General features: G+C 36.6%; 1 protein-coding gene across 1 annotated transcript in view; it reads right to left on the reverse strand.

Annotated features, from left to right (window-relative positions):
• The window catches only part of Tmprss15 (transmembrane serine protease 15), a 118,947-nt gene that overhangs the window by 77,029 nt on the left and 15,180 nt on the right, over nucleotides 1-26,738 (reverse strand). Inside the window, exons 4-6 of the mRNA XM_051150372.1 lie at nucleotides 21,704-21,855; nucleotides 16,339-16,374; nucleotides 5,114-5,245 (exon numbers count right to left, since the gene is read on the reverse strand). Of these exons, the coding sequence (XP_051006329.1) occupies nucleotides 5,114-5,245; nucleotides 16,339-16,374; nucleotides 21,704-21,855 (320 nt within the window). The remainder of the gene's footprint in view (nucleotides 1-5,113; nucleotides 5,246-16,338; nucleotides 16,375-21,703; nucleotides 21,856-26,738) is intronic.

Consider the following 26,738-nt stretch of genomic DNA (forward strand, 5'->3'; position numbering starts at 1 on the left):
AGACACGCCAAAAAAAAAAAAAAAAAAAAAATACTGCGTGCACTCATTATGCGTGCAAGTTACCAGAACACTTGCCAACTTTGAAAAAGCTCAGCACCTTGGCCTAAGAGCTGTGAGTCAGCATCATTTTTCTGCATAGGTCAGCTAAAAAGTAAACTTTCTTGCTGATGCCATTCCAATCAGAAGAAAAACACAATTTAAAGAAATCTTATTTTAGCTATAGTCAGCTATAATTTGTACAAATCTAAATAACCAAAGACTAAATACAGAAACTCTGTATGGAAGCAATCATTAATACGACTCTATTAATAACACAAACTAGAATCAGAGCTCACAGCTGGGGTAAGATCAACAAATAAGCAAGAGATCAAAGGTCAATGTCTTACAGAGAAAATTCTTAAATTAGCTTATGAAGCTTTCTTTGAGTATGGATTGATGCATGAGGTTTTTTTTGATGGTGTCCTGTTGCTAAACATTGGAGTTGGTGCTGAAAGGGATGTCTGGGGCTCAGGGCTTCACCACCACGGCTGATTAAAATGAATAAGAACACCTGGCTCGGAAACACCTGCTGCCTGAAGATAGTTCGTTTGATTGATTTTTCTGCTACCTTGTCTAAACAATGATTTGATACTATCTTTCAGAAATAAAAATAATGCTAGCTTTATAATACAAATAATGTAATGGAGATAATAAGCATACAAATATTTAAGAGTCATTTGAAAGCTGGAGGATCTTAAGCTTTAATAAATATAAAGCCATCATAATGCAGAAAAATATCAAACATATCATCAAGTGTTTAAAGCAAATTTAGAAATTTAATTTAGATACTGAGTCTCATACTGTTTCTTGGAAAAATAATTTATTACTTTAAAACTCATTTGGGGACAATATATCATCTTTATAAGCTTATAATTACTTTTTGATATGAGTGTTTGTCAACTAATTGTGATAATGAAGAATTCAATGAGGTTAAGGCCAAAGAAACTTATTTGATTTGTGTAATGTTGTATCACTATTTCCTACCTTTGAAGTTGTTGATCACTCATGCATAGGCTTAAAGCTATATGTCTAACCTTCATATTGGTTATTGCTTATTAAACAGAAATAAGCATCATCTCTGTTTCTTCTTGATTACACACTTGGATTATATTCTCTTGGAACAGATTTTTAATAATACCTTCACCTCAAAACAGTGTAAACACCACCATCCTCATCTTTGAGTAATGTAGCTACATAAAAGAAATTGAAAATATCCCATAGCTTGCATGTTTTTTTAGTACATGACAACTGCACATCAAAGGACATAGTCAACTTTGTGTATTTGAAATTTATCTGAGAACATTTGAGTTGGGATCATTCAGTAGAAGACTCTAAAGTGTAGGTGGTTTTTTGAGTTGTTGAGAAACAGACCCAGGGCATGGTCGATAGGTAATTTTTCTAGTTTAGTTCTTTATTTAAGTCTTCATTTTAAACTGTCAACAAATATGAGAACACATTATTAGTAAGAGACAAGCCAATTGCATGACTGAAATACCCCTGGAGTTGTGTTCATATTCAGCTTTACAAGGGTGATAGAGTTGACCAATACTACACGGCTGGCTTACAACCCCAGCACTCAGGAGCCCTTGGCAGCAGCATTATAGTAAGGTGGTCAAAATTAGACCCTCCCTTCTCTCAGATGTAGTAGATAAGCAACACAGTCTCCTTGTGCATCCCACAATATGGGGAGTAGGGACTACTTCTGACATGGACTCTGGCTCCCTGTGTTGATCACTTCCCCCTGGCAGGCTAGCCTTGCCAGACCACAGAGGAAGAGGATAAAGTTAGTACAGATGAGATTTGATAGGCTGTGACGTTAAGGACTCCCCTTTCTGAGGACTAGGGGAGAGAGGGAGAGGGGATGAAGGAAGGAGGAGTATCAGGGATGCAATGAGGAAGGGGACTATGATTGGGAGGTGAAGAATTCCAAAGGCAGAACAAGCAGGTAGCTTATATTGATAATCTCACTACGTGGGAGTAGCTCTGAGACTGGCTGAGACATAGATGTCTATGCATAGACAATGCTTCTTGTTGGTCACAGAATCCCTGTGACTTGTTATTAGATGCTGTTCTTCATATGACATAAATGAAAACTTACAAATGCCTTTCTTCTGTTCATACAAAGAGCAGAGAACAAGCCTTAATTGTTCTGTGCATAATGCATACCTCATATATTTATAATTTAGGACTATATAATACTTGTGAGAAATTATATGTCTTCAGAACAAAATAACTGGACACTGACGCGGGATCAGACCTGACAGAAGTCATTCTTTTCAGCATGTCGGGCAGTGACATCCTGGTTCCTTTATGTTCTAGCACCAAGTGCTTCAGTTGCTGTTCCTCATCAGAACAGGACAGTTCCCAGGACAGCTTCGAAGAAAGCTTCTAATCCTAATTGGTCCAGCATTTCAGACTGTCCCACACAGGACTCTAGTGAAGCCTGGAACTTCTCAACATTTAGAAAATGGACCACAAATGCTATCCCCGTCTCATTTATCCATTTTCCCCAATTTTATTTGGGCCCCTACAAAGGTATTATTCATCCCAAATGAGCTGTAAGAAATCTTAACAAAATGACACCCCGTTTTCCTTAAGGGGCATTTGGGTAGGCTTTCGGTTGCTATCTTGGGAGTTAGATGTTTATTTTCCCTGGGAGGTGGTTATGTTATTTTTGGCCTTATATAGAAAGAAAATAAGGTTGGAAATCTCTTATCTTTCATTCTATGGTTTGGTGATAGGGGCTGAAAAGAAAGAAGAGGAAATATAGAAATATATAGGGATGATAGGACAAAAAGTAGGTTAGTGAGTCTACCCCTCAATTAATGACTTAATTGTTACTCACAAGGTTAGTTTTAATTGACTGATATAGAATTTTGTATATAGATGCAAAATAAATTTAATTTTGATACTTGGTATAGAATTCAATAGAAGATTATTCTTCACACACTATATATATATACATATATATATATATATCTCCACTCTAATGTGAAGTATTGTACCCTTACAAATCAGTTACACATCCAATACATCAAAAGTGCTATTGCAGGCTGTTTAGGATAAATAAGTTATACAAGTTAATTGTTAGTTGATCAAATCATAGTCATATCAAATACTAGTCGATTTTTATCACAAGAATATAAATTCTAGGTAACAGAGATGATTCTATAGAAAGACAACTTAAAATAGTTAAATAAAGTCTTCAAAAACCTCAGAGACACACAGAATATGGCACGTTTTAGACATGTTTTTATTATTTTAAAGATTCATTGGCAACGAGACAGGTTAACTCCTGGCAACACCCAGCCTGCCTCAAAGAAGATGACGAGCATCAAAGAACTTCCTTATGGAGATGGCTTCAAATGTGGCAAACGAGCCACTGGGCAAACTGTCCTCATTTCTATCACAGAGAAGATTCTGCCTACAAATGGGCAAGCTTGGATGCTGGCAGAGTCAACTGCTAAACTCTGCCAAGACAGGGTAAGCAAGTCTTCAATAGTTCCTGCCTCACAAATATGGCTGTCAGATATATTTGGACAGAAGGATGAAGATGATGCTCCAACACTGTAGAGAGTTTTGGGTTATTGTTCAGATAGTAAACTGTCTCTGTCATCTTCTCCTTTGGGAAGCTGCTAACCTTCATTTCCTGTTTACTCAGATAAATTTTATTCCTTCTCAAGTCTCTGCTATGGTTGAAGAATAGATGATTTAGGTTTACAATTAAGCTTATTTGTTTAGGGGTTATGATGTTTTTAGGTCTAGATAAATGTTTTAAGTTGAAAATGATGAGATATGATAGATATTGATTTACAATGAGAAATTTAGACTCATCAAGATAGGAAAGATATTTTCTTCAAGGTTGCCAAATATAAATAGCCAAAACACTATGAATGTAACATTTATATAATTCCTGTTGTTTCATGGTTCTTCTTGCTGTAGATAGTTTATAGTATATATGCGTAATAATATAAATGTATATGTAAAAAAGAATAAAAAATTAAATAAAATTTACATCCTAACAAAAAACCAATACAAAAAAAAAAAAAAAAAAAAAAAGAACCAAACAAAAAACAAAACAAAACAAAATCAGACCCTCTCTCAGAAAGGCAGAAATAAAGAAAAAGATAATTATGGATCACAGCAAAAACAGACTTAATTCAGGCTTCACATTAAGTTTTTGAAAACGAATTACAGTTCAGACTTAAGTTAATGCTACTTTTCAGTGATTACAGTCTAAATAAACACATACATGATAATAGGCTGTATATGAAACTACAATGTTAGATTAGATTCTTTCTGGGTAGCTTTTCTAAATGCAGCCTAACTGTGATGAATTATAAATCAAAGAGAGATTTCATTTAGAGATCTAGATTAAAGTTCATTGTAGTTATATGTGCTATTTGTTTTTACTAATGCAATTAAAATAAGAACAAATGACAATACAGTGGTTTTTGTTCAACTGACATTAATTTGTTACTCATGAATGTTTGTACTATTTATAGAACTGTAAGAGGCAAAGAAAATCAATGAAGAATAGTGAATAATGCTATTGATTTTATATTGTGAAGCTTGGGTAATGGGAGGGATACTATAAGATGGTGAAAATATCATGAAATAGTTTTATATTATTAGTCCCTTTCCCAAAGAATCAGGGTATCTTAAGGCAAAGGTGAGATGAAAAACTTTGACATTCCTGTTCTACCAAAATAACTGGTCAAAGCATTCTTACAGTGTTCTTAAATGAGATTGTGTAAAAATTAATTGCATCTAATATTATGTAATTAAGTTTTAAAATAAAATAATTTTTACATTTCTGTATTAAATTATGCATATGGTTATTGTAAGAAGTCAGTCTTCACTAATTTCAGATGTCTGAGACAATGTGTGGGTTCATATGTGTGTGCTTGTGTGCATGCAAGTGTGTACGTATACATTCATATGTGCATGAAAATGTGTATGTGCATATGTGTGCAAAGTGTGTATGCAGTGTGTGCATTCATGTGGTCTGTGTGTATGTGTTGTCATGGAGGAGAAAGGATGAAGAAGAGTGAAAGCAGGTAGATGGGCTTACCACATAATTCGGAGTCTTCATCCGAACCATCTGGACAGTTTACCTCTCCATCACAAAATAAATCAGTTGCTACACAATTCCAAGAATTAGCACAGGGCCGTGAACCAGGTTGGCATTCTACTGTGACATTGCCTTAAAAAATAGATTCAAAATGTAAGCTTTGGAATAGTAAATTTATGGTTGCTTAGCTATATACAATGGCTGAATATTTCTTGTGTATTTTTCATCACTTTAGCTTCGGAATTGACTGATGTACTTCATTTTTCAAAAAGAAATATTTTGTTTAATGAATCAATCATTGCTAAAAATTCAAAGCAGTTTAAATGTTACAAAAGAAACAGCTTTCATTGGTGTTAAGTGTGAATGTTGATGCTATTGATTTTGTTTTTGTAAATGTATAACTTAGTCCTTATAGTGGTTTGAGTGAAAGTAGTCCCCAAAAGTTCAAATATTTGAATACTTGATCTTCAGTTGGTGGAAATCCTTGCAAAGGATTAGGAAGTATAACCTTGTTGGAGAGGATGTGTCACAGGAGGCCAGCTTTGACATTTCAAAAGCTACTCCCATTTAGCACTCTCTGCCTCTTCTGTGTTCCATACTTGTGGATCAGGATATAAACAATTACCCCAGTGCCATGCCTGCCTGCTTGCTTCCTGGAATGGTCTGCACCCCCCATGATGATCATGGACTGTGGTCCTCTGGTTCCGTAAACTGAATGGTTTCATTTACAAGCTGCCTTGGTTATGTCATCAGATCACAGCAAGGAAAGTACCCAAGTCCTTAATTTTATACTGCAAACAAGGTTGTGTCATTTGGGACAATACATTAGAAAGTTTCTTATAACATCTAGAAGAAAATCTATTTACTCTGAGCTTTTTTATTTCCAAACACAATGGATTTCATGTTTATAAATGCTGGTAAGGAAAAGGTATCAAAGAAAGCCACTTTGAAATAAGATAAAATGTTTATTTGCAAGTGCATTATGTAATAAAAGTGGGAAAACCCTTTGGCTTTTTCTTCTCCATAATTCTTTGCCTCTTGTCACAGCCATTTTTAGGAAATTCAATACAAAAACAACACTTCAGTGTGCTAGGCCATACTCTGTCTGTCCAGGAGTTTCCATTTTGTCTGCTTATCCTGTAATGGCTCTACTTCTATGGATATGTATAGGGACATGCCAAGACAAACATACTTCTAGAACTTAACTTGAAATTTTTAGTGCAATCCTAGGAATAAGACATATTGTTTTATGCCTACACAATAATATGTATCTTGTTTTTCAGAACAATGTAGAAATTTGAACATTTTTTGTTTGTGATGAGTATCAATGATGCTTTAAGGGTTTTTGAAACTTTTAACTCATACATTTGCTTTGCTATTTTTCTTAACTTTTTAATGCTTTCCTCAGGATGACATTTAATAAAATATTTAAAGTACTTTACAGATTTTCTCCCTCATTAGATACATACATGGTCTTAATCTATTTCTTGTTACTGTGACAGAATATCGGGCTCTGGCTAGTTTATAAAACAGAAATTTACTTGTTTCTTCTGGAGGTGAAAGTTCATTGCCTACAGCAAAACTTTGTGTTGCTCCGTAAGAGAAGAGAAGGACCAAACAATATGCACTGTCTTGACTTTTAAAAATTCCGTTACTTTTTATTTACTCTTTGAAAATGTCATATGTGTATAATACATTGTAACCATTTGTGCCCGAAGTTCCACTCCAGCTTGTGTGGGAACTCCCCACCATGTCTCCATTCCAACTTCCTATCTTTTCCTTTTCTCCCAGTGCGTTCTATTAGTACTGCTGGTGTGTGCAGGGAATAAGGACATCCACGGATTTTTTTTTTTTTTTTTTACATTAATGGAAAAACTGTACTGCCATCTGCTGGAGCATAACGCTATAACAGGCAGAGGAATTCTGAGAATTCTTATACTCGATAGGACCAATAGGAAAAAAATGAAATATTCGTCTCAGTGTTGCACCAAACTAAGTCTTGCTTGAGCACCTTTATAGACAGAGTTGGTGACTACGTAAACAACCAAATTAGTCTTTTAAAAGTTAGTTCTGATTAAAATAAACATAAACCATCGAGGACTAATGGAAAAGTTAATGTCTAAAAATTAGCATAAAGATCAGAACTATTCTCAAATGGCAGAATACTTTCATTTAATAAAATAAAAAGTTGAAATAAATACATTTATTAAATCTACATGTACATTATGCTTAAATTATAAGAGCTATTTATCAAACAAGTCATTTAATTACTGTGCCCCAGTTCACAAGGGGCATAATATTTGATAATATGTTGTAAACACTTGGTAAATAAACAGGTGTAAAAAGCATTTACTTCCATGTCTCCATTATTTTACCAGAGGCCCATAATAGTCTATGTATTCAGTGCGTGAAAGACTAGACTTGGGGCCATACCTAGGAAGAACAGTAACTTTGGTTATCTTGATGATGCCTACGGATCTTTGCTTCCTGAAGCTCTACATCTATCTCTACTATCTGTTAATGCTCATAGCCTCCATGGCAGGAGATGGTGCTTGGGACCCTTTGGTTCCTGCGCTGAGTGGTTTTATGTCATCTTTACTCAGTCTGAAGTGATTTGAAAAAATAATGTCCCCAGCATATTGGCCTGTGACAAACCTGTGATACATTCTATCAATTGGTGATTGTTGTTGGGAAGGCCCAGCCCATTTTGGGTGGTGCCATGCCTGGGCAGGTGGTCCTGGGATGTGTAAAACAACAGGCTGAGCACGTCTTGGGGAACAAGCCAGTATACAGCACTTCTCTATGGATTCTGCATCAGTTTCCGCCTGAGGGTTGCTGCTCTGTTGTGGGCTGACTTCTGGCAGCGATAGATAATGTTGTGGAACTGGAAGATGAAATAAACCCTTTCCTAAGTTGTTTTTGGCCCTGGTGTTTTATCACATCGATAGGAATTCCTACTAAGACAATTCCTGTAGTGATCGTTAATCCCCAAGTTTTTATGGGTCCTTCTACCCATGGTTTCATGGATTTCTACAGGGTGGAGATAAAAGATAGAAGAAAAAATGTTTGTGGCACAGCACAACCTTTTCTCATAGATAGATCTTGATGTGAGAAAATGGTTCACTAATTATTTATGTGGTTTTGGGGAGTTTGTTTGTTCGTTTTTTGAAAGAAGGTCTCTAGCTAAGACTGGCCTCAAGCTCTCTAAAGTTAAATGTGACCTTGACATCTTAATGATTCTGCTTCAATTTTCAGATTGTAGAGATTGTAGGTGTGCATCGCCACACCCAGTATATGAGGCAGTGCAAAGTGATTACTCAGGCTAAGAAGGAGGCAAACACTCTACCAATGGACCTGCATGATAATCATTTTTAATGAGTTGTTAAGAGTGCAATGAATGTACTAGGGACTAGGCAGATGTTAAACCGTCTTCATAAGAGAATTCATGTTTATATTAAATTCTGAAGAATTCCTAGCAGTTACTTAAATAGATAAGTATGGTGTGTATGCCATGCCATGACAGGACATCAATATAAGATACACAGAAAGGTCTAATTTATCTAGATGTGATGATACTGGAACCATGCCATGAAAGGATGAAGAAGGCTTAGAAGTATGAAAACGGCTTTTTCCTCAAGTGAAGACTACAATTTATTTGTTAATGGATAAAATTTCTGGCTTTAGAAATTCAATCAAGGACACAATTCCTCCTCGATTCTTCCAGCCCACTATCATGTTCTGTACAAAAACCAGCTCATTACTTTCCCTCTTCAATCCCCAAATTTTACCACATAGTAGAATAGTGGCAAGATATTGCATTTTGTGTGAAATAGAGAAAGCCTATAGTATTGAAACTTTTGTGTTTCTGAAATCATTGCCTGCACAGTCAGCAACAAAGAACTAGAACAAGTAACAGTGTAGGAAGCCTTCAAGCATATGAGCAAGTACCCCAAAGAGCCCCTCCAGGCATACTGCAGCAGCCAAGAAATCAATCTGTGTAATGTTACCTTAGCTCCTGTCACTCCCCTCTAGTGCTCCAAATTGGTTAGTAAAACTTTACAGTAATTGGCAACAAAAGCAGCAGTACAAAAGAACATAATCCACATGGACTTTTTACTTGTTGCCATATAAAAATTCTCTTTGGCAGAATTTATTACAGTACTAATGTCGGGTATATGATGCATGTGTTTGTTGATTTTTCTCAAACTCTATCTTCAAGGCATATAAAAATGAGAATAAACTTAACATCCCTGAAAGACATATTCATAATAAATTACTGCCTGGATACTGCAGTTTTCAAGTTTAATTGCCTTGTTCCTCTCTATAAATCTATAGTGTCTTGCAGTATGAGAGGAATAAATGAGAGGTATGATTCAGGACTCATGTGCTATATGCTAATGTAAAAGAGAATATGATATTTCGCTACCTAGTTACATTGCAATAATTACTTACAAATTAATTAAGACAATTCAATGGAAAGAAATAGTTGGATACAATATTTTCTTGTTGAATAAGTTAAAAGGTTTTAAATGAACACCACCAATTTAAAATCATGTTTGAGATCTAGTATTAGAAAAATCTTTCTTTATAACAATATGCAGTTGCTGCTATTATCATGGCTACTATTTTAATATAAGTCAGTATGAGAATTGACCTAATTAATATTGTTTCTGTTCTTCTATGTGTGAATTGCTGTGCTGTCCAAAGTGGAATGGTAACTGAATCTTTTCTCTTTTTATTCTTAGCCTACTTTTTAATGACAAAAAATATCTAGATACCACATCATGCATGTATTTCAATGTTTATATTCGGTGTAAAATTTATAAAGTAATAACATACTATATAGCTTTCTAAGTACCTAAGGAGAAGTTGGTGGAGTTGGTTAATGAGTAAATCAAACCCTGTCATGTCAAGAATAAACAATTTTACATGCCAGTTTATGTGATATTAAATATTGTAAATTAGAACTTTGGGCCTGCTTGATAAATTCAGTACCTTTGAGGTACATCTCAATGTTTTTTATTATATCTTCATCTTTATCTTGACTATCATTTGCTTATATCTAAAGAGAAAGACAAGCCCACATGTATATTGACAGTATTCTTTTAACTTAAAGGATGGGAAGGTGCACAGGGGATTTTGCTTTGTTTTCTGTTTCTTCTTTCACTGTCTTTTTCTTCATTCAGAAGGTACTGGCATAGGTTAAACCAGCTTTAACAATATCCTTTTTAAAATCTTTATATATATATAAATATATATATATAAATTTATTCTTGTTACATCTCAATGGTTATCCCATCCCTTGTATCCTCCCATTCTTCCCTCCCTCCCATTTTTCCCTTATTCCCCTCCCCTATGACTGTTCCTGAGGGGGATTTCCTCCCTCTGTATATGCTCATAGGATATCAAGTCTCTTCTTGGTAGCCTGCTATCCTTCCTCTGAGTGCCACCAGGTCTCCCCCTCCAGGGGACAGCTTTCACAATATCTTGACTGTTTTCTTCAACATAGTCCAGCAGAAGATCTTCAAGGCTTTGTTGTTGTTGTTATATTTCTAACATCTATTACCTCACCCTTGAGCTATTCCATGTGTTTATCTTAAAATATTTTATGCATCTAAAATAACTGAATAACTCAGATAAATCATGTAACGAGTCTGTAAACTATCCAATGGAAAACAGGTCACTATTGTACATATTTGTTGCTATTTTCAAGTTTTAGGAAGAATGTCTGGAAACATTTAAGCTACTTTTTCAGTTTGCTTTAAAATGAATGAAATTGTAATTATCAATCCTCATTTTTCAAAGTAAATTACTATTATTACTGAACATTTAGTTTTTAAAATACGATTTTTGTAACATGTGGTATTTTTTTCATGTTGCAAAAATTCATATGGCTAAATGATAATTTTCAATACATCGAACCACTTTTTGGCTGTTACTAAACATTACTGTGGGTACATTCACACTGTCGTGAATGTCCCATGGGCTCTAAAGTTATTATTGGAAAAATCATTTTACTTAATGAATCATGCTATATATTGCATATCAAACATTGCACCAGTGTGTAATTATACAAGATTTATTAATTCTATCTGTTTGGGAAGCTATAGTTTCAGAAATATTTTCCTTGTACGTCTGTATTCTGAGATATAAAGCTTAGTGAGACAAAAGTAGAACATAGAAAGCACTGTAATAGCAGAATTCTATGTCTTACAAATCAGCAAAATAAAAATTTTGGCTTTGCAACTCTGTGTTACTGGGGACATGAGCCAAAGCTTTCCAGTGCATCCATGCTATACTCAAAACTCATCCACAAGTCTGTAAGAATGTTTCCTTTTCACTTTGTTTTTGAGTCACATAGTTTATCTACAAGTGACTTCTTTTAATAATTTGTCCCCAAAACAAGAATCACAACTCTTAAACTTTGTATATTTCTTTTGAACATAGTGATGTGGTTTCTGAAATACAAAGATAAAAGCTTATCAGAATAGTATACTTGTATGTATAAGAAAAGACAAAATGTATATAGATGATTTTCCATGTTTTGTATCTTGATTAAAACCACCATTACTAGGAAAATGCCATGTGTAGACTGTATTTACTACAGCTAATGTGATAACATCCTAAGTCAGCTTCCTCAGCTTGGCTGATCTTAAACATGCTCAGAGAACTTGTATTTACATTCTAACTGGGTAAAATTAGTCAAGAAAGGACATATTTTATTTTTTTAAAAGCACTGTATGTTTTATATAGCTATTAAATATTATAATTATAGATTAGAATGTAACACATGCATTTTATATCACAAGTTCTTAGTTTGAACCACTGTATGTTTCTTGACATTCTATATAGAGTTCAATTTTACTTGCTGTTTTAGGTGTCTACTGGGAGTCTGAGAATTTGTAAACAATCTGGAGAGAAAAATTGGAGATTTAGTCTTTGTATGGCTGAGTTTACTTAAACATTGGGCCACACTTAGGCCATTTCATTTACTATGGAGATTTAGTCAAGGTCAAAGGCAAGTCTCACCACCTAAATATGAGCTGGAAATAGATGACCAATGGACATGCCATTTTGGACAGAGAAAATTGGACAAGGCCTCAACACTACACAAAGAATTGCCCAAAGCTGGAAGTGAAAGAGTAAGGCCTCCCCAAAGAGCACACCAATTTGTCACTGAGTGCGAAATGGTCTGTTCTGAAAAGATACATACAAGTAACATTATATTTTGGTGTGTGTATGTGTGTGTGTGTACATACATATATGCATGCAATAATCATGAAAAAGGGGACATCAATTAGACTGAGAGAAGAGTGAGTTGTATGAGGTTGGAGAGAGGAAAGGGAAGGGAGAAATGTCACAATTAAATTTCAAAAAATAAGAAACAACAAGAAAGGCACAAAAGAAAAATTATTAGAATTGTAGAGAAAATGGCACTTCAAAGACAGATATGTGGAGGCTAAATTGGTTCAGAGTAAAGACATTTGTTCTCAAGCTTGATGATTTGAATGTGATCACTGGACCCCACATATGGAATGAGAGACCTGACTCCCACAAGTTGTCCTCTGACTTCTACATGTGCACTATGATGCATGTACTCTTCTGTTTATGGAATAAATAAATTAGTACATATAAAAATAACATGCTAGGAACTATCTTTTTCTTTTAAGATTTATTTTATTTATTACAGTGTTCTGCCTGTATGTATGCTTCCTTGCCAAAAGAGGGCACCAGATCACATTATAGGTGTTTATGAGGCACCATATGCTTGTTGGGATTTGAACTCAGGATCTCTGGGAGAGCAGCCACTGCTCTTAGCCTGAGCCATCTCTCCAGCCCCCACCCCCGTTGCAGGAACTATCTGATAGTACACTGTTACTGAAAAACATTGGTCAAGTGAATCCAGCAGTACTTTATTACTGATGATAACAGTACCGTTAACAGAACAACTCCGCCTAAGTTGTATGTAGAGAAACAGTCAAAAGAAAGTATCTCAATATCGGATGAAACTGTCATCCTTTCAAGAAAACTCTTCAATCCTAGTGGTAATATCCCTAGCAAATGGTGATACTTAAGGTTTTAAAAATTAGAATGAAAAAGTATAGTCAGTAATACAGGTACTAGACCCTAATATACAACCATGTTTGTGAAATTTTGTGCTTTAAATGGAAACTATTAAGTCCATTTTTTTTCCTTAGGGAATATTATTACACTTCTGAGGGATCAAACAATTTCCAAGTAATAGCAAAATCTTTAAATATATATAAAATAATATTATTAAGACTCAGTTGAAGTCACCATAGAAGTGTTGATTATTAGTTTATCTGAAAAATAAGTAAAATTAAAATAATTTATGTTTTAAGTGAATATTATCTATTCATTATACATTTCCCCTGTATAATATATTACCTTGTAATTTTAGCTTACTATAAATTATTAGTACATGCCAACATATAATATATTACTTTATGTAAATCTGAAGATATAGACTTATGTTATTTTAATTGTAACAGTTATTATTAGTTGACAAATAATTTTGTATATTTATTGCAGTTAATAGGACCCTGTAAGAACTGACCTGAAGTTGTTGCAGCAGTTGCTGTTGAGAAGTTACACAACAGTGCCAGAAGAAAACAAAGCGGATTTCATACTCAGGTTTATGATATAAATTTATTGTAAATTATGGTTACAGTGCGAATAATTTTTCATACATCATCTGTGTTGTATTTTTAGAACATATTGTAGAAATGCTACAAACCTACCTTAAGTTCCCAGTGATCTGCAAATATAAGTATTATTAAAATAATTTTCACATGTTTTAATAAAGTATTATATGCACTACTTAACATCATCCAGTGGGGCTGGAGAGATGATGACTCATACGTTAAGAGCATTTGTTACTCTTGCAGAGACCTAGGTCCCATTCCTTGCACTCACACAGAGGCTCCCAACCATCTATAACTCTGCTTTCCACGGATATGGCACTCTTTTCTGACCTTCATGGCAACTGGACATGCATGCAGTGTACACACAGATAAGCAGATAAAGCATTCATTCATAGAATCAAAATTCAATAAAAATAATATATTTCATTATAATTGCAGCTTATTATTATTAGATATTAACTCAGATATGTCTCTTTTATGATATGATAGTGTACATAAGTGACCCCAAAAATTAAACCAAAGATCTCCTACACCTGATCAACAACTTCAGCAAAATGGCTAGATACAAGACTAACTGGAAAAAATTCAGTAACCCCCTGTATACTAATGACAAATGGGCTTAGAAAGAATTAGGGAAACCATACCATTCACGATAACCACAAATAATATAAAATATCTTAGTGTAACTTTAACCAACCAAGGCAAAGGCCTGCATGACAAAACGACTCTGAGATGGCATCTGACACATAACAGAATGGCTAAGTTCAAAAAACTCTGGTGTGGATGTGGAGAATGGGGAACACTCATCCATTTCCTGTGAGAATGCAAAGTTGTACAACCACTTTGGAAATCAATCTTGTGCTTTCTCAGAAAATTAGGAATAGCTTTACTTCAAGACCCAGCTATACCATTCCTGGGTATACACCCAAAAGATGCTCCACCATACAACAAAGACATTTGCAAAACTATGTTCATAGAAATTTTATTCATAATAGCTAGAATCTGAAAATAACCTAGATATCCCTCAACTGAAGAATGGATAAAGAAGCTGTGGTACATTTGCACAATAGAATACTACTCAGGTAATAAAAGCAAGTAAATCATGAAAATTGTAAGCAAATGGATGGGACTAGAAACAATCATCCTGAGTGGGGTAATGTAGAATCCAGGAAGACACACATAGTATTTTCTCACCTATAAACAGATGTTAGTAATTTAGTACAGGATAAACATACTACTACAGTGCACAGACCAAAAGAAGGTAAGTAACAAAGAGGACACAAGAAAGGATGCTTAAATCTCACTCAGAAAGGGAAATAGTATAGACAGAGGTAGTGGTTGAAGACAGGGAACAAGGTAGACGAGGGAACACAGAGAGAAATAAAAATGGTGCTCAGACCTAGGATGAGTGAGGACAGGAGGACAAAAGGTCTGCAGAGAAAAGAGAAAATATAGATGGGAGCATCTCTGTGATCATCTGAAGCCCTAAGTCACAATACACATCTGGGAAAGGAGGAGAACACCAACCGACTCACAAAAACATTGATCAAAATTTAACCCAGTGGAGGGATGAAGATAGAGCAGAGATTGAGGGAATGTCAACCAATGCCTGACCAAACTCAAGTCCCACCCCATGGAGACAACCATTACCTAAAACTCTGTTAAGGATACTCTGTTATGCTTGCAGACAGGAGCCTTTCAAAGTTGTTCTCTGAGAGGCTCCATACAGCAGCAGTTTGAAACAGTTGTCAAGACTCACAGCCAAACATTGGGAAAAGCATAGGGAGTCTAGTGAAAAAGTGGGAGGAAGGTCAAAAGGACCTGGAGGTGACAAGAGATCCATAAGAAGACTAACAGAGCCAACTAACCAGGGCCCTAGAGACCTGTGGAGTCTGAAGCACCAAGCAGGAACCATGCATGCATAGGTCCTTTACATAGATGTAGCTGATGAGCAGCTCAGGCTTCATGTGGGTCCACTAGTAAGGGGACAAGAGGCTGTCTCTGACATGGATTCTGTTGCATGCTTTTAATCACTTTTCCCTGACTGGACTTCCTTGCCAGGCCACAGGGGAAGAGGACAAATTCAGTCTTGATGTGACCTGATGAGCTGGTGTGGGTGGATTTGGGGTTTCCCTTTCCTGAGGAATAGGGGATGGTAGAAGGGGGAGAGAGGGTGGGACTGGTAGGAGAGGAGAGAGGAGGCTAAAACCAGGATATATAGTGAATAAAGGGGTACAATAAATAAATAAATAAATAAATAAATATTAAAAGAGACTCAAATGTATAAGCTATAACAGAAACCAAATCACATCTCCCATAAAAAGGTTCCTATTGTCAAGGTTAATGACATGAATTTAATAATTGGAACCCACAAAGTAAAAGGAGAATTTTCCTAGCCTTCAATAAATGCATCATGGTGGTGCACACAAACACAAACATATGCATGAATATACTCATGTGTGCACACACACACGAACACATGCACATAGATGCACATAGACACATACAGGCACACACACAATAAAATCATGAATAAATAATAAAATTATTAAGGCTGACCTGAAGTTGTCATAGAACTGCTGGTTGTTAGCTTTTCTGCAAAAATAAGCGAGATTAAAATGAGTAACCCGTACTTTAGACTGGTTATAAAGACTTTATTATATATGTCTTGCATATCATATTTCATCTAAGAAACTTTCAGCTTATTAAGGTTTAATATTTTTTGATATGCCCTTTTTATGCTCTGAGTCTTATAAATAGCATTTTATAGTTCATATTAATGTTTTACAGTTATTTTAGCTGAAGATAATTTTGTAAATTTATGGGATTCCATATGATGATTTATACATAACTATAAAGAGAGATAATTAAATTAGATGAATGAACAAAGGGACAAGTTTATCAGTGCAAATACTCATTACTTGTTAATTTTCAAAATACAAAAATTAAGTTTTAGATTTTTACTTACTTTTTTAAAGACAGAGGACTTTACTCAATGGTCATTAAGTAAAAACTTCAGAATTCACTAAGCATATGCCTATTATTTAAAAGATTTTGAGCTGTGCACAAGTAGGAAACATGCTTAGACTGAGATAAGAAATCAATGGAGGACTTTCTGTTTTCCCACACTGACACAACATTTATGACCCTAGACATGTTATTTTTCTTTATTAAAAAGATTTATTTATTTTTATATTAATGTTGTGGGTATTTTGATTTCATGTATATTTGTGCACTCCCTGTGTGTGGGTGTGCAGTGCCTATGGAAGCCAGATGGCCCTGGATCACCTGGTACTGATAGTTGTTGGTTATAATGTATATGTGGGGACCCAACTTGGGTCTTCTGCCAAGGCAGTGGTCACTTTTAACCACTGAGCTATCTCTCTCTCCTCCTATTTTTTAAAAATATACCTTGTTAAGTGTGTCAAACATCACTTTTCTAGCTGGTCTTCCTGACAATTAAATGATGTAATGATTAGCCCAGGTATGTACTTGTCTCAAATATCATGAAAATGTCATGATTATGGATAACACAAAAAGTGTTATCTTTATGGTCTTATGACCTTTTCTGTGTCTTAATGACATGTGGGTAAGTATGACATCTAGGATATCCTTTGTAATGTCAGGAGAAGATTACTAACCACACAGCTTTGAGGACACTGATTTCAAAGAACTTATAAAACTAGATGCCTGGTGGATTTGGTAGTTGACAGAACCACAATGAATGCTCAGATTTCTGGCTACTTTTTAATACTTTTTTCCATTAGAAATTAATCTTACATTTTAAGGTAACCAGCATCAATTATTTATAAAATTATTTTTATGATTGTTAAAAGAGAATTCTTCCAATAGTGATGCTACCTTGGTGAGACTAGAGAAAGTTCTAAATATTATGAGCAGAAGTGGAAATTTCAATGAAAGAGACAGAGTGGTGCTGAGGTAACTAGGTTCACATAACAGTTTGGTTTTCCTTTTTAAAAAATAAAATGCAAAACATTTTTAAATGTTAATTTTAATCATTTTACGTTCAGGGTCTCATGATATGAGTCAACTGTGGAATCATACACACTTCATATAAAGCTTAAAATAAAATAGTAACATTGAACTCAGAAATACCTGTCTTTGGCATAAAGAACTAGGGATTATTAAGTTTATACTATTCTCCGCTACATTACTCTTAACCAAACTATGACCTTCATATGTTAAAATGAAGATTAAACATTGTAGAAAGCCGCAGGAATAAAATTTATTCTTTTCTAAAGTCATGAAGTTTGATGATCACTGAGTTGTGAGCAAGCAAGATGCCTTAGTCAACAAAGTGCCTGTTGTGTAAGCATGAGGAGCAGAGTTCAGATCCCCAAGGCTCTTCTAAAAGATTCAGGTGTGGTTGCAAACATCCATAACCCTAGACACAGAGCATGGGGAAAGGCAGGTGGGCTCCCCGAGCTTTCTGTCCAGTCTGCCTGGCCGATATTCTTGTCTGAAAGGACAAGGTTGAAAGCAATAATGGAAGACACCATTCTGTATACTCAGGCTTATATTGCATGTTCACAGGCATAACTGTACACACATAAGTAAACACATGTCCCCCCACTGCTATAAATGCAAACACTGACCTGAAGTCGGTACAGGCAATGCTGTTGAGACGTTACCCAAAGATGCTAGAAAAAAGTAAAGATTATTTTATACTTGGCTTTATGTTATATATTATAAAATACTAAACAGAGTTTGAATATTTCTTCAAAGGGCATCTTTGACCTTCTAAGCTCCAATTTCCCTTCTCTAATGCTGTTCTTATTCATTATCTGGTTATGATACTGTATATATGTTTTTAGTAACTGCATAATCATTTAATATAATTTACCAAAGCGGAGTTTACTTTGTTTTGTATTAATCCAAGAAAAGTACCTAATCATTCATGCTATAGCTATATGTAATAGTTTATATTTAACTAACAGAGCATAATCTACCAGATCTTAACATTCCCAAGACAAATAATAAGCAATTTAAAATCAAATATATTTGAAAATTGCATAATACAAATATTAACTCTCTAAAGTTAATATTTGTGCTATATTTAGAGATGTGTTATAAGATAGTACAATCAACCAAATGTAACATAACTTTGTCCTGAGAATGTTCTTTTGACGCTATTACAATAAAGTTCATGGTATGTGTAAGACAGACTAAAATCAATTCAGAAATATTTGAATTACTTGAATCAGTATGCGAATTTTTTACCTAAAAAGTTTAAATCTTTCAAGTTATGCAGTTATATGGATTCATACATATTAATTTTTACCATATTTGTCAAGTACTTCACCAAAGAGACTACCAAAACAAATGCACATTAAAGAGAAAAGGAAAGTTTCTCAGAAAAAAATCAAGTATTATTTTCTAGTGATATAACCATTATAAGAAAACTCTAGTTTGATGACCAAGAAGAAAGACAGTAGCCTTAAAATACTTCAATCTGAGTTCTTTATCGTTTGTAAGTAGTATATGATAGGCAATTTACCAAAGTCCTTTGGATTTTTTCTCTTACTTTGCAAAATGGGAGTCATAAAATGATTGCACAACATGATTTTGTTAGATATAGTTACAAAATGGTTTGATGGGTAATATATTTGGTACAGTCAATGATGGCTAATGGTAGTCTCAAATTAATTTAACTAAAAGCATAAAACACACCAGGTCTACTCCATAGGCTGTACTGTGGGAAGCATGGCGTTAGCTGTGATACAGAGAAACTTAGCTAATTCCTTGCCAAAAAATTAACGAATAAGCAGGAGAGTGACTGGAAATTGTGCTTCATAACCCAACTCATTAAAGATAATTTTCTTATACTAATCTGTCACAGTAGTGTGAATCTACTACTACAAGACCTAAACATAGAAGGGACATACTGTTATGCAAGTTCATGTGGTGAGTTGAAAAGCAAAACTGCACTAACTGACTTCGTTCTTTATCAGAACTGATGGTGGTCACTCAGTTTTGTTCTATTCTTTTGGGTGTGCATACATATCCACCGATGTTATTTTGGCTATGAGTTCTGAAATATACTTAGTTTCAGCATTTGAGATAAGTTACTGTGAACATAGAAACCAGATAAAATTACTACTGTCTATAACTAAACTAAACAGACTGTAAATGTCTTTTTGAACCGAACAGAATGGAAAGGAACTAGACTAAAAATACAATAATGTAACATTAGTATACGGATTCATCAATTTTATTTGTTGATGTGACAAGACAAACAACTTAAGGGGAGAAGATTTATTTAGTCTCATGGCTTCAGAAGGTTCAGGCCAAGGTCACTAGCTCTACTGTTCCTGCATAAGTGATGAGGTTGGACAATCAGGGTGGAAGGAAATGATTTCGGACATCTGCTCACATTATAGCAATGATGACTGAAGCAGTGATGAAGAATGGGGTAGGAAGTGAAACGGCAAAAATAAATTTTGTCGGGGAAATTTTAATATTATTATTAAAGCCATAACTTTCCACACACTGCGTAGTATCCTAAGTTGTACTCTGGAACACAGAAAACAACATGAGTAGACAATCTGCCAGAATTCCTAATAAAGAGATTAATTTTATTAACTGTCCTAGTTTGTTTTCCTGCTGTTCTTATATACAACATCATCAAAAGCAACTTGGGCACGAAAGTGTTTGTTCAACTTACAGGTTCCTTTTCATCATGTAGGGAAACCAGGGGAAAGAAACTTGGAGGCAGGAAGCAGAGGCCACAAGAAAAGTCTGTTTCCTGGCTCCTTTTTATAGCTTTCCGGGCTACATGCCTTATACAACCAGGCCATCTCTCCAGGATTGGCATCACCCACCAGGGGCTGATTGCTCCTCCGTTAATTAACAAGAAAATGGCACACATACATGACCACGGCTGATTTAATAGAGGCAACTCATCAACTGAGGTGTTTCCACTGCTCAGATATCCTAAGGTAACAACTGAAGATAACTGTGACATTAAAAATATAACATATTCTACAAAGCCAAAATACCATACCTCCTAAAAGCCCACTCCACTCAGCAAGGAATTCGTTAATGAGTTAATCTATTGGTTAATTTATCATTTTTCTTGTCCCAAATATCCCTCAATCACTTCAATGGGAACCTTTTAAAGAGAAAATTCATAACCAAACCTTAGAGATTCAGGAGACCTTTTGTCTGTGTGTTACTTTAAAAACATTTTAATTATTATTGTGTGATTGTGTGTGTATGTTCATATGTGATTGTGGGTTAATGTGTGAAAAACGCATATTTATGGAAGTTGGAGACAATTTTTGGAGTCAGTTCTCTTTTTCCATTTTAGCTTCAGGGGCTTAAGGCAGGTTGTCAGCTTTGCATCAATGTCTGCTGTCCCAGCTCTCTGATCTCTGGTGTTAGCTTTGACTCCAAAGCTTTTCTCCTTTTGTGTATTCTTAGGATGGAAATGTTTTATCACTTTGAGAGCAAAGTTAACTTTTTGAATAGAAAATTGGATTGGATTAAATTTATTAATCTATCTTTTGTCTTCTTTTCAGTTTCTAATTAGATACTTGTCCTTGCCTCATGACTGTAATCTCATAAGGTCTGTGACTCAATCATAAATTTTCTAATTTGACTTTCTAATGAATGCCTAACAAAAAGTCAGAATACCCTTGACCAAAGATAGAATGTGACAAGACTCCCAGACATCTATGCCTGCTGACATTTTCAGACTCTTTTCGATATTTGATAGTTTCCAAACCTCTTCTCACAGATAGTTCCCTTCAAATATTTCACTTTCCTCATGTAAATGTGTTACCTCAGGCGATCCGACAAGCTTCTAAAGCCAAGGACCATTCTTCTGCTTTTCCCCTGTATTGCTGGAATCTTAATTTCATAGCTTAATGATTCAAAGAAATCAAATAATGTTCACAGATACCTGTGATATCGACGCTGTTCAAATCAATATGGAGAATGACCAGCTGGCTGGATTTATTTGCTTCAATGCCCTGAATCAGCTCTTCTTTTACATTTTCATCTGACACCCACTGAGCAAAAAAGAGGTCAAAAAGGACTATAACGCTGCCATTCCTGCAAAGCAAAAAATATTACATAAGGGTAAAAAGTCAGGCACCTTCAGGTGATTTGTTCCCAATTCAGGCAAAATATCTGTGAAATTTGCTCGGTAGTTATCATGTCCTCGATCCTCATTACCCCAGTGTAAAGCCACGTAACCCGTGCTCCGCAACACCGTTTACAAGATTGCTTTTCTAAAATGCAGAGAGAAAATGAAAATGAAAGATACCGTGAAGTATTATCCTAAGTTCACAGTTTAAGGAAAGAGTAACTAAAACCTTCAATATTTTTTCCAACAACAGAAATGCTAAAGTAAAAAGCCAACAATTCCATTGGTGTTGGGTACTGCCCACGGGAAAGCAGTGCTGTTCCCCAGTCTCTTGTGTCACATTAAACAGCATAACACAGTGTCCTGTCATTTTTCTGAAGGAGTGTAGAGTGTTCCTTTGTAATGTGTCTAGTCAAGAGAAATCTGACATCACTTCACTTGTTTCAAATAAATTTTACAACTTTTTGAAGGCCTGATACTAAGTTTATGTGGACATCTGTATTTTCTTCCTTCCTTCCTTTGTTTCTTTCTTTGTTTAACCTAAAACATTCCTAATTTTTGTGGCTGGAAAGAAAACAAACAAATCTGGAATTACTGGACACTCAAGATATTGATTCTTATTGCTACATGATCTGTCACAGTAGAATTCAACCATGTGACTCCAAGGAATATCCTTCCTCTTTATTTTAACACCCTCTCTGTCTTTTGCATTTTAAGTGGTAATTTCTGTTACATCGTAAAAAAGATGAAAAAGAATGCATTTGTAAGCAACAATGACAAGAGAGAGATTGTGTTGTGTTTTCTTTTCCCACCTTTGATTTAACCTCTTGGTTCCTCATTAGCTTACAGCCACATGGAGCCCTGATCTTCGTTCTGTGCTGACAGTAAGCTAAGACTAGTCTGGTTGAAGTTGACTCCCTGTGAAAGGCTATGGAGAGGCAGCTCTGATATGGTGATGCTGATGCTAACACGAAGGCATCGCACTAATGCAACCTTGGTATCGCCAAGGTAATGGGCATCTCCAAAGAAGGACTTTGTTACCCTTGAGAGATTTCATTATCTACTTGTCCTGGTGGAACCCACAATAAAAGTTATTATTTTCCTTCCACTATTATATACCAAGAGCAGGAAGTCTCTGGAATACCACAATAGTTAATCGTCTCGTAGGACATGACGTCTCTTCTTAATGATTGTGCCAGTATACATGTTCACAGTTCAGCAGGAATTATTTGTTTCCATGCATCTGGTTTTTCATTGTTGACATGATCAAGATACTTTGTTATAATTATCCCACACTGCACATCGATTAAGTTAATTACCTGAAAATGTGGGGGAGGTTTAACTGTCCAATTATTTTCTTAAAGCACAGTAACCGAATCTTATGAGTCAAGCAGTACATTGATAACCATTCAGAGCTCCTCAGTGTTCACATACAAGAAATTCTTGTCTTTAGTAAGAATTCAATTATTCACAGACACTTTGTACAATCTACTCTTCAATACTTGCAAGTTTTCTATGCTTTCTGAACACCTTTTTAAAAGTACATATTTAGTTTATTTTTTTAATTATGTGTATGTCTGTGGCAGAGGTACTGCAGGTATGTACACTTGAATGTAGGTGCTCATCCCCTGGTACTTGTACATTCCTTGGTGTGGGTACTAGGAACTAAACTCTGATCTTCCACAAGAACAACTGTCCTTAATACTCAGCCATTTTTCTAGGTTCTAAGCCCTCACTTTTTGGGGGAGTAGATCTCCATTTGTAGGGGTAGAAGCTATCTTCTTTGTTTTTCAAGACTGGGTTCTTATCAGTAGAATGTGCAAACATTGACCAGAGACCATTAGACATTTTTTAAAATATAAAATTAAAAAAGAAACTACAGAGAACTTTGCCTGATTTGTTTGCCTATTTTTATGCTCATTTGTAATAATCGGGATCTGAGGAACATTCCAGGACTATCTGGGGATTATTAGGCAAGCAATGGCTGAAATCACAAGCAGCGTATTAAAGGAAAGCAAAGACTTGTATCTCTTAGGTTATTGTCAACAGACCATTGAATTAACAGACACAGAAATCAAGACTCCTTGTGATGTCAGGAAAACAAATCAAAATTACAGTAAAAACAAAACAACAACAACTAAACACCTAAAATTCCATCATTTTTAAGGCTTGAATAATTATACATTTTATTAACTAAAAGGGAAAAAAATGTTATGTGGCATCCAACTCTCACATTTCATCCCATTCTTAGTAAAAAGGACAGTTGAGACTAGAAGGTTTTCATGATGCTACCCACTGGCCAATGTTTTTTTTTTATAGTTATACAAACATTGGCACCTAGAGGAAGAAAGTCACCTTTATGTATGGTCCTAAGATTTTTCATAACAGATGGGATTCTGTGCCTCTGCTAGTTAGAAGCCTTTGTATACAGTTTCCACTCATTTCTTGTCAATATTTTAGTGAACTATTCTTCTTAAGGAAATACTTTGAGACAGCTACATATATTTATTGTCTTGCATTGTTGTTAGAATTTCACATATGAATGGATGGAGAAATAGCTAGCTACTTGAATGTTTTTGTCTGTCACAAGAAGGATGTTTTGATCCTATATTTTTCCATTAGGTCCAGCTTTCTTTTCCCTTCTTCTCACCACTTTTCTCCTTTTCCCATCCTCTCTTTTATCCTTCTCCATTCCATTTATGTGTCTGGGATCCATGCTCTTTGCCAAAAACATGACTGCTTAAGTATGAACTAAAGGTGGACAGGATTAAATATGGGCTTAAAATAAAGTATCAGTGCACAGAATCTTTTATCTTCACTGTTCAGTTCTATGGTTTTACTATTTCCTTTGTTGCACAAAAGATAATTTAAATGGTAATGAGATCTGTATCTTCTCTATATATTTCTACATACTTAATTATACAGAACACTTGATTTTGTGTTGCTTGAATCAGGCAGTAGAAGACACAGGCACAAAGCATTTGGAGCAGAGCAAATATAATTTTGAAATTTTCCTTCACTGGGTTGTAACTAACTGGATTAAATCAACCTTAGGCATAAATATTTGTAAGGAAGATGTGTCTTTTTAGTTGTGAATTATATATTGCACTTAATAATTTATATCTGTGAGGATAAAAATTCTATATTACAGATACACATACAATTGTATCCTTTATAATACATTTCCTTATTCAGTATAAATGTTGAGATAAGAAAGATATATATGAGGCATCAAGGAACCCATGATGGTATCTGCGTTACTTCTCATAAACAGGCAGAAACTTATTTTTGGTATTTTATCAATGATCTCTATCTATGTTGTGAGATTTATTTTATTTGTTAAGATAAATGAGAAAAACCATTCCTTTAAGAAAAAATAATAGAGGGATCCAAGATGGCGGCGAGCAGTGTGGACCGCGTTTGGAGGCTCCAGTGAACAATTCAGGGAATTGCACAGATTTCTGAGCCAGGAACACCGAGGTCCGAACATCACGGCAGCGGGAGTGCTCCACGGTTCGGAGGGACCAGGGTGCGGAGGACCTGCGTGCCCCTGCACACGGGAGGAGCGTGGTTTTTCTCTGATCGGAGCGGCAGCAGCAGAGGCGGCAGCACCAGCGGCACCAGCAGCGGCGGCTGAGGTTTGCAGCTCATAGCCTTCCGGTGGAGGCGATTGGTGTGGTGGCTGGTGGGAATTGCTGCGGGAGAGGGGACTCGGGGCAGGATTTGGGTCGCGTGGAGCCTTTGGACCCAGATTGGACTCGGCGGACAGTTCGGCCCCAGAGTCCCGGGTATTGGCCCGGCCCAGCAAACAATTCTGCCTGAGGCACTAACTCAGCGTGGCCATAGCTCCCCTGCTGTGGCGCAGGCGTAGTTGAGCACGCTGCTCCACACTAGGCACTACCTCAGCTCAGCGGCAGCTCCCCTGCGGTGACACAGTCTGGGCGGAGCACTTGGTTTCACCACAGGCGCTAACTCAGAGCAGCCGCAGTTCTCCTGCTGTGGCGCAGGCTTGGTGACGTGCTCGGTTCCATCCTAGGCACCACCTCAGCTCAGCGGCAGCTCCCCTGCGGGGACACAGTCCGGGCGGAGCACTTGTTCCACCACTGGCGCTAACTCAGAGCAGCCGCAGTTCTCCTGCTGTGGCGCAGGCTTGGTGACGTGCTCGGTTCCATCCTAGGCACCACCTCAGCTCAGCGGCAGCTCCCCTGCGGGGACACAGTCCGGGCGGAGCACTTGTTCCAACACTGGCGCTAACTCAGAGCAGCCGCAGTTCTCCTGCTGTGGCGCAGGCTTGGTGACGTGCTCGGTTCCATCCTAGGCACCACCTCAGCTCAGCGGCAGCTCCCCTGCGGGGACACAGTCCGGGCGGAGCACTTGTTCCAACACTGGCGCTAGCTCAGAGCAGCCACAGTTCTCCTGCTGTGGCGCAGGCTTGGTGACGTGCTCGGTTCCATCCTAGGCACCACCTCAGCTCAGCGGCAGCTCCCCTGCGGGGACACAGTCTGGGCGGAGCACTTGTCCCACCACTGGCGCTAACTCAGAGCAGCCGCAGTTCTCCTGCTGTGGCGCAGGCTTGGTGACGTGCTCGGTTCCATCCTAGGCACCACCTCAGCTCAGCGGCAGCTCCCCTGCGGGGACACAGTCCGGGCGGAGCACTTGTTCCACCACTGGCGCTAACTCAGAGCAGCCGCAGTTCTCCTGCTGTGGCGCAGGCTTGGTGACGTGCTCGGTTCCATCCTAGGCACCACCTCAGCTCAGCGGCAGCTCCCCTGCGGGGACACAGTCCGGGCGGAGCACTTGTTCCAACACTGGCGCTAGCTCAGAGCAGCCACAGTTCTCCTGCTGTGGC

This window comes from Acomys russatus, chromosome 8 (genome assembly GCF_903995435.1).
Source record: "Acomys russatus chromosome 8, mAcoRus1.1, whole genome shotgun sequence".
Lineage (NCBI taxonomy): Eukaryota > Metazoa > Chordata > Mammalia > Rodentia > Muridae > Acomys > Acomys russatus.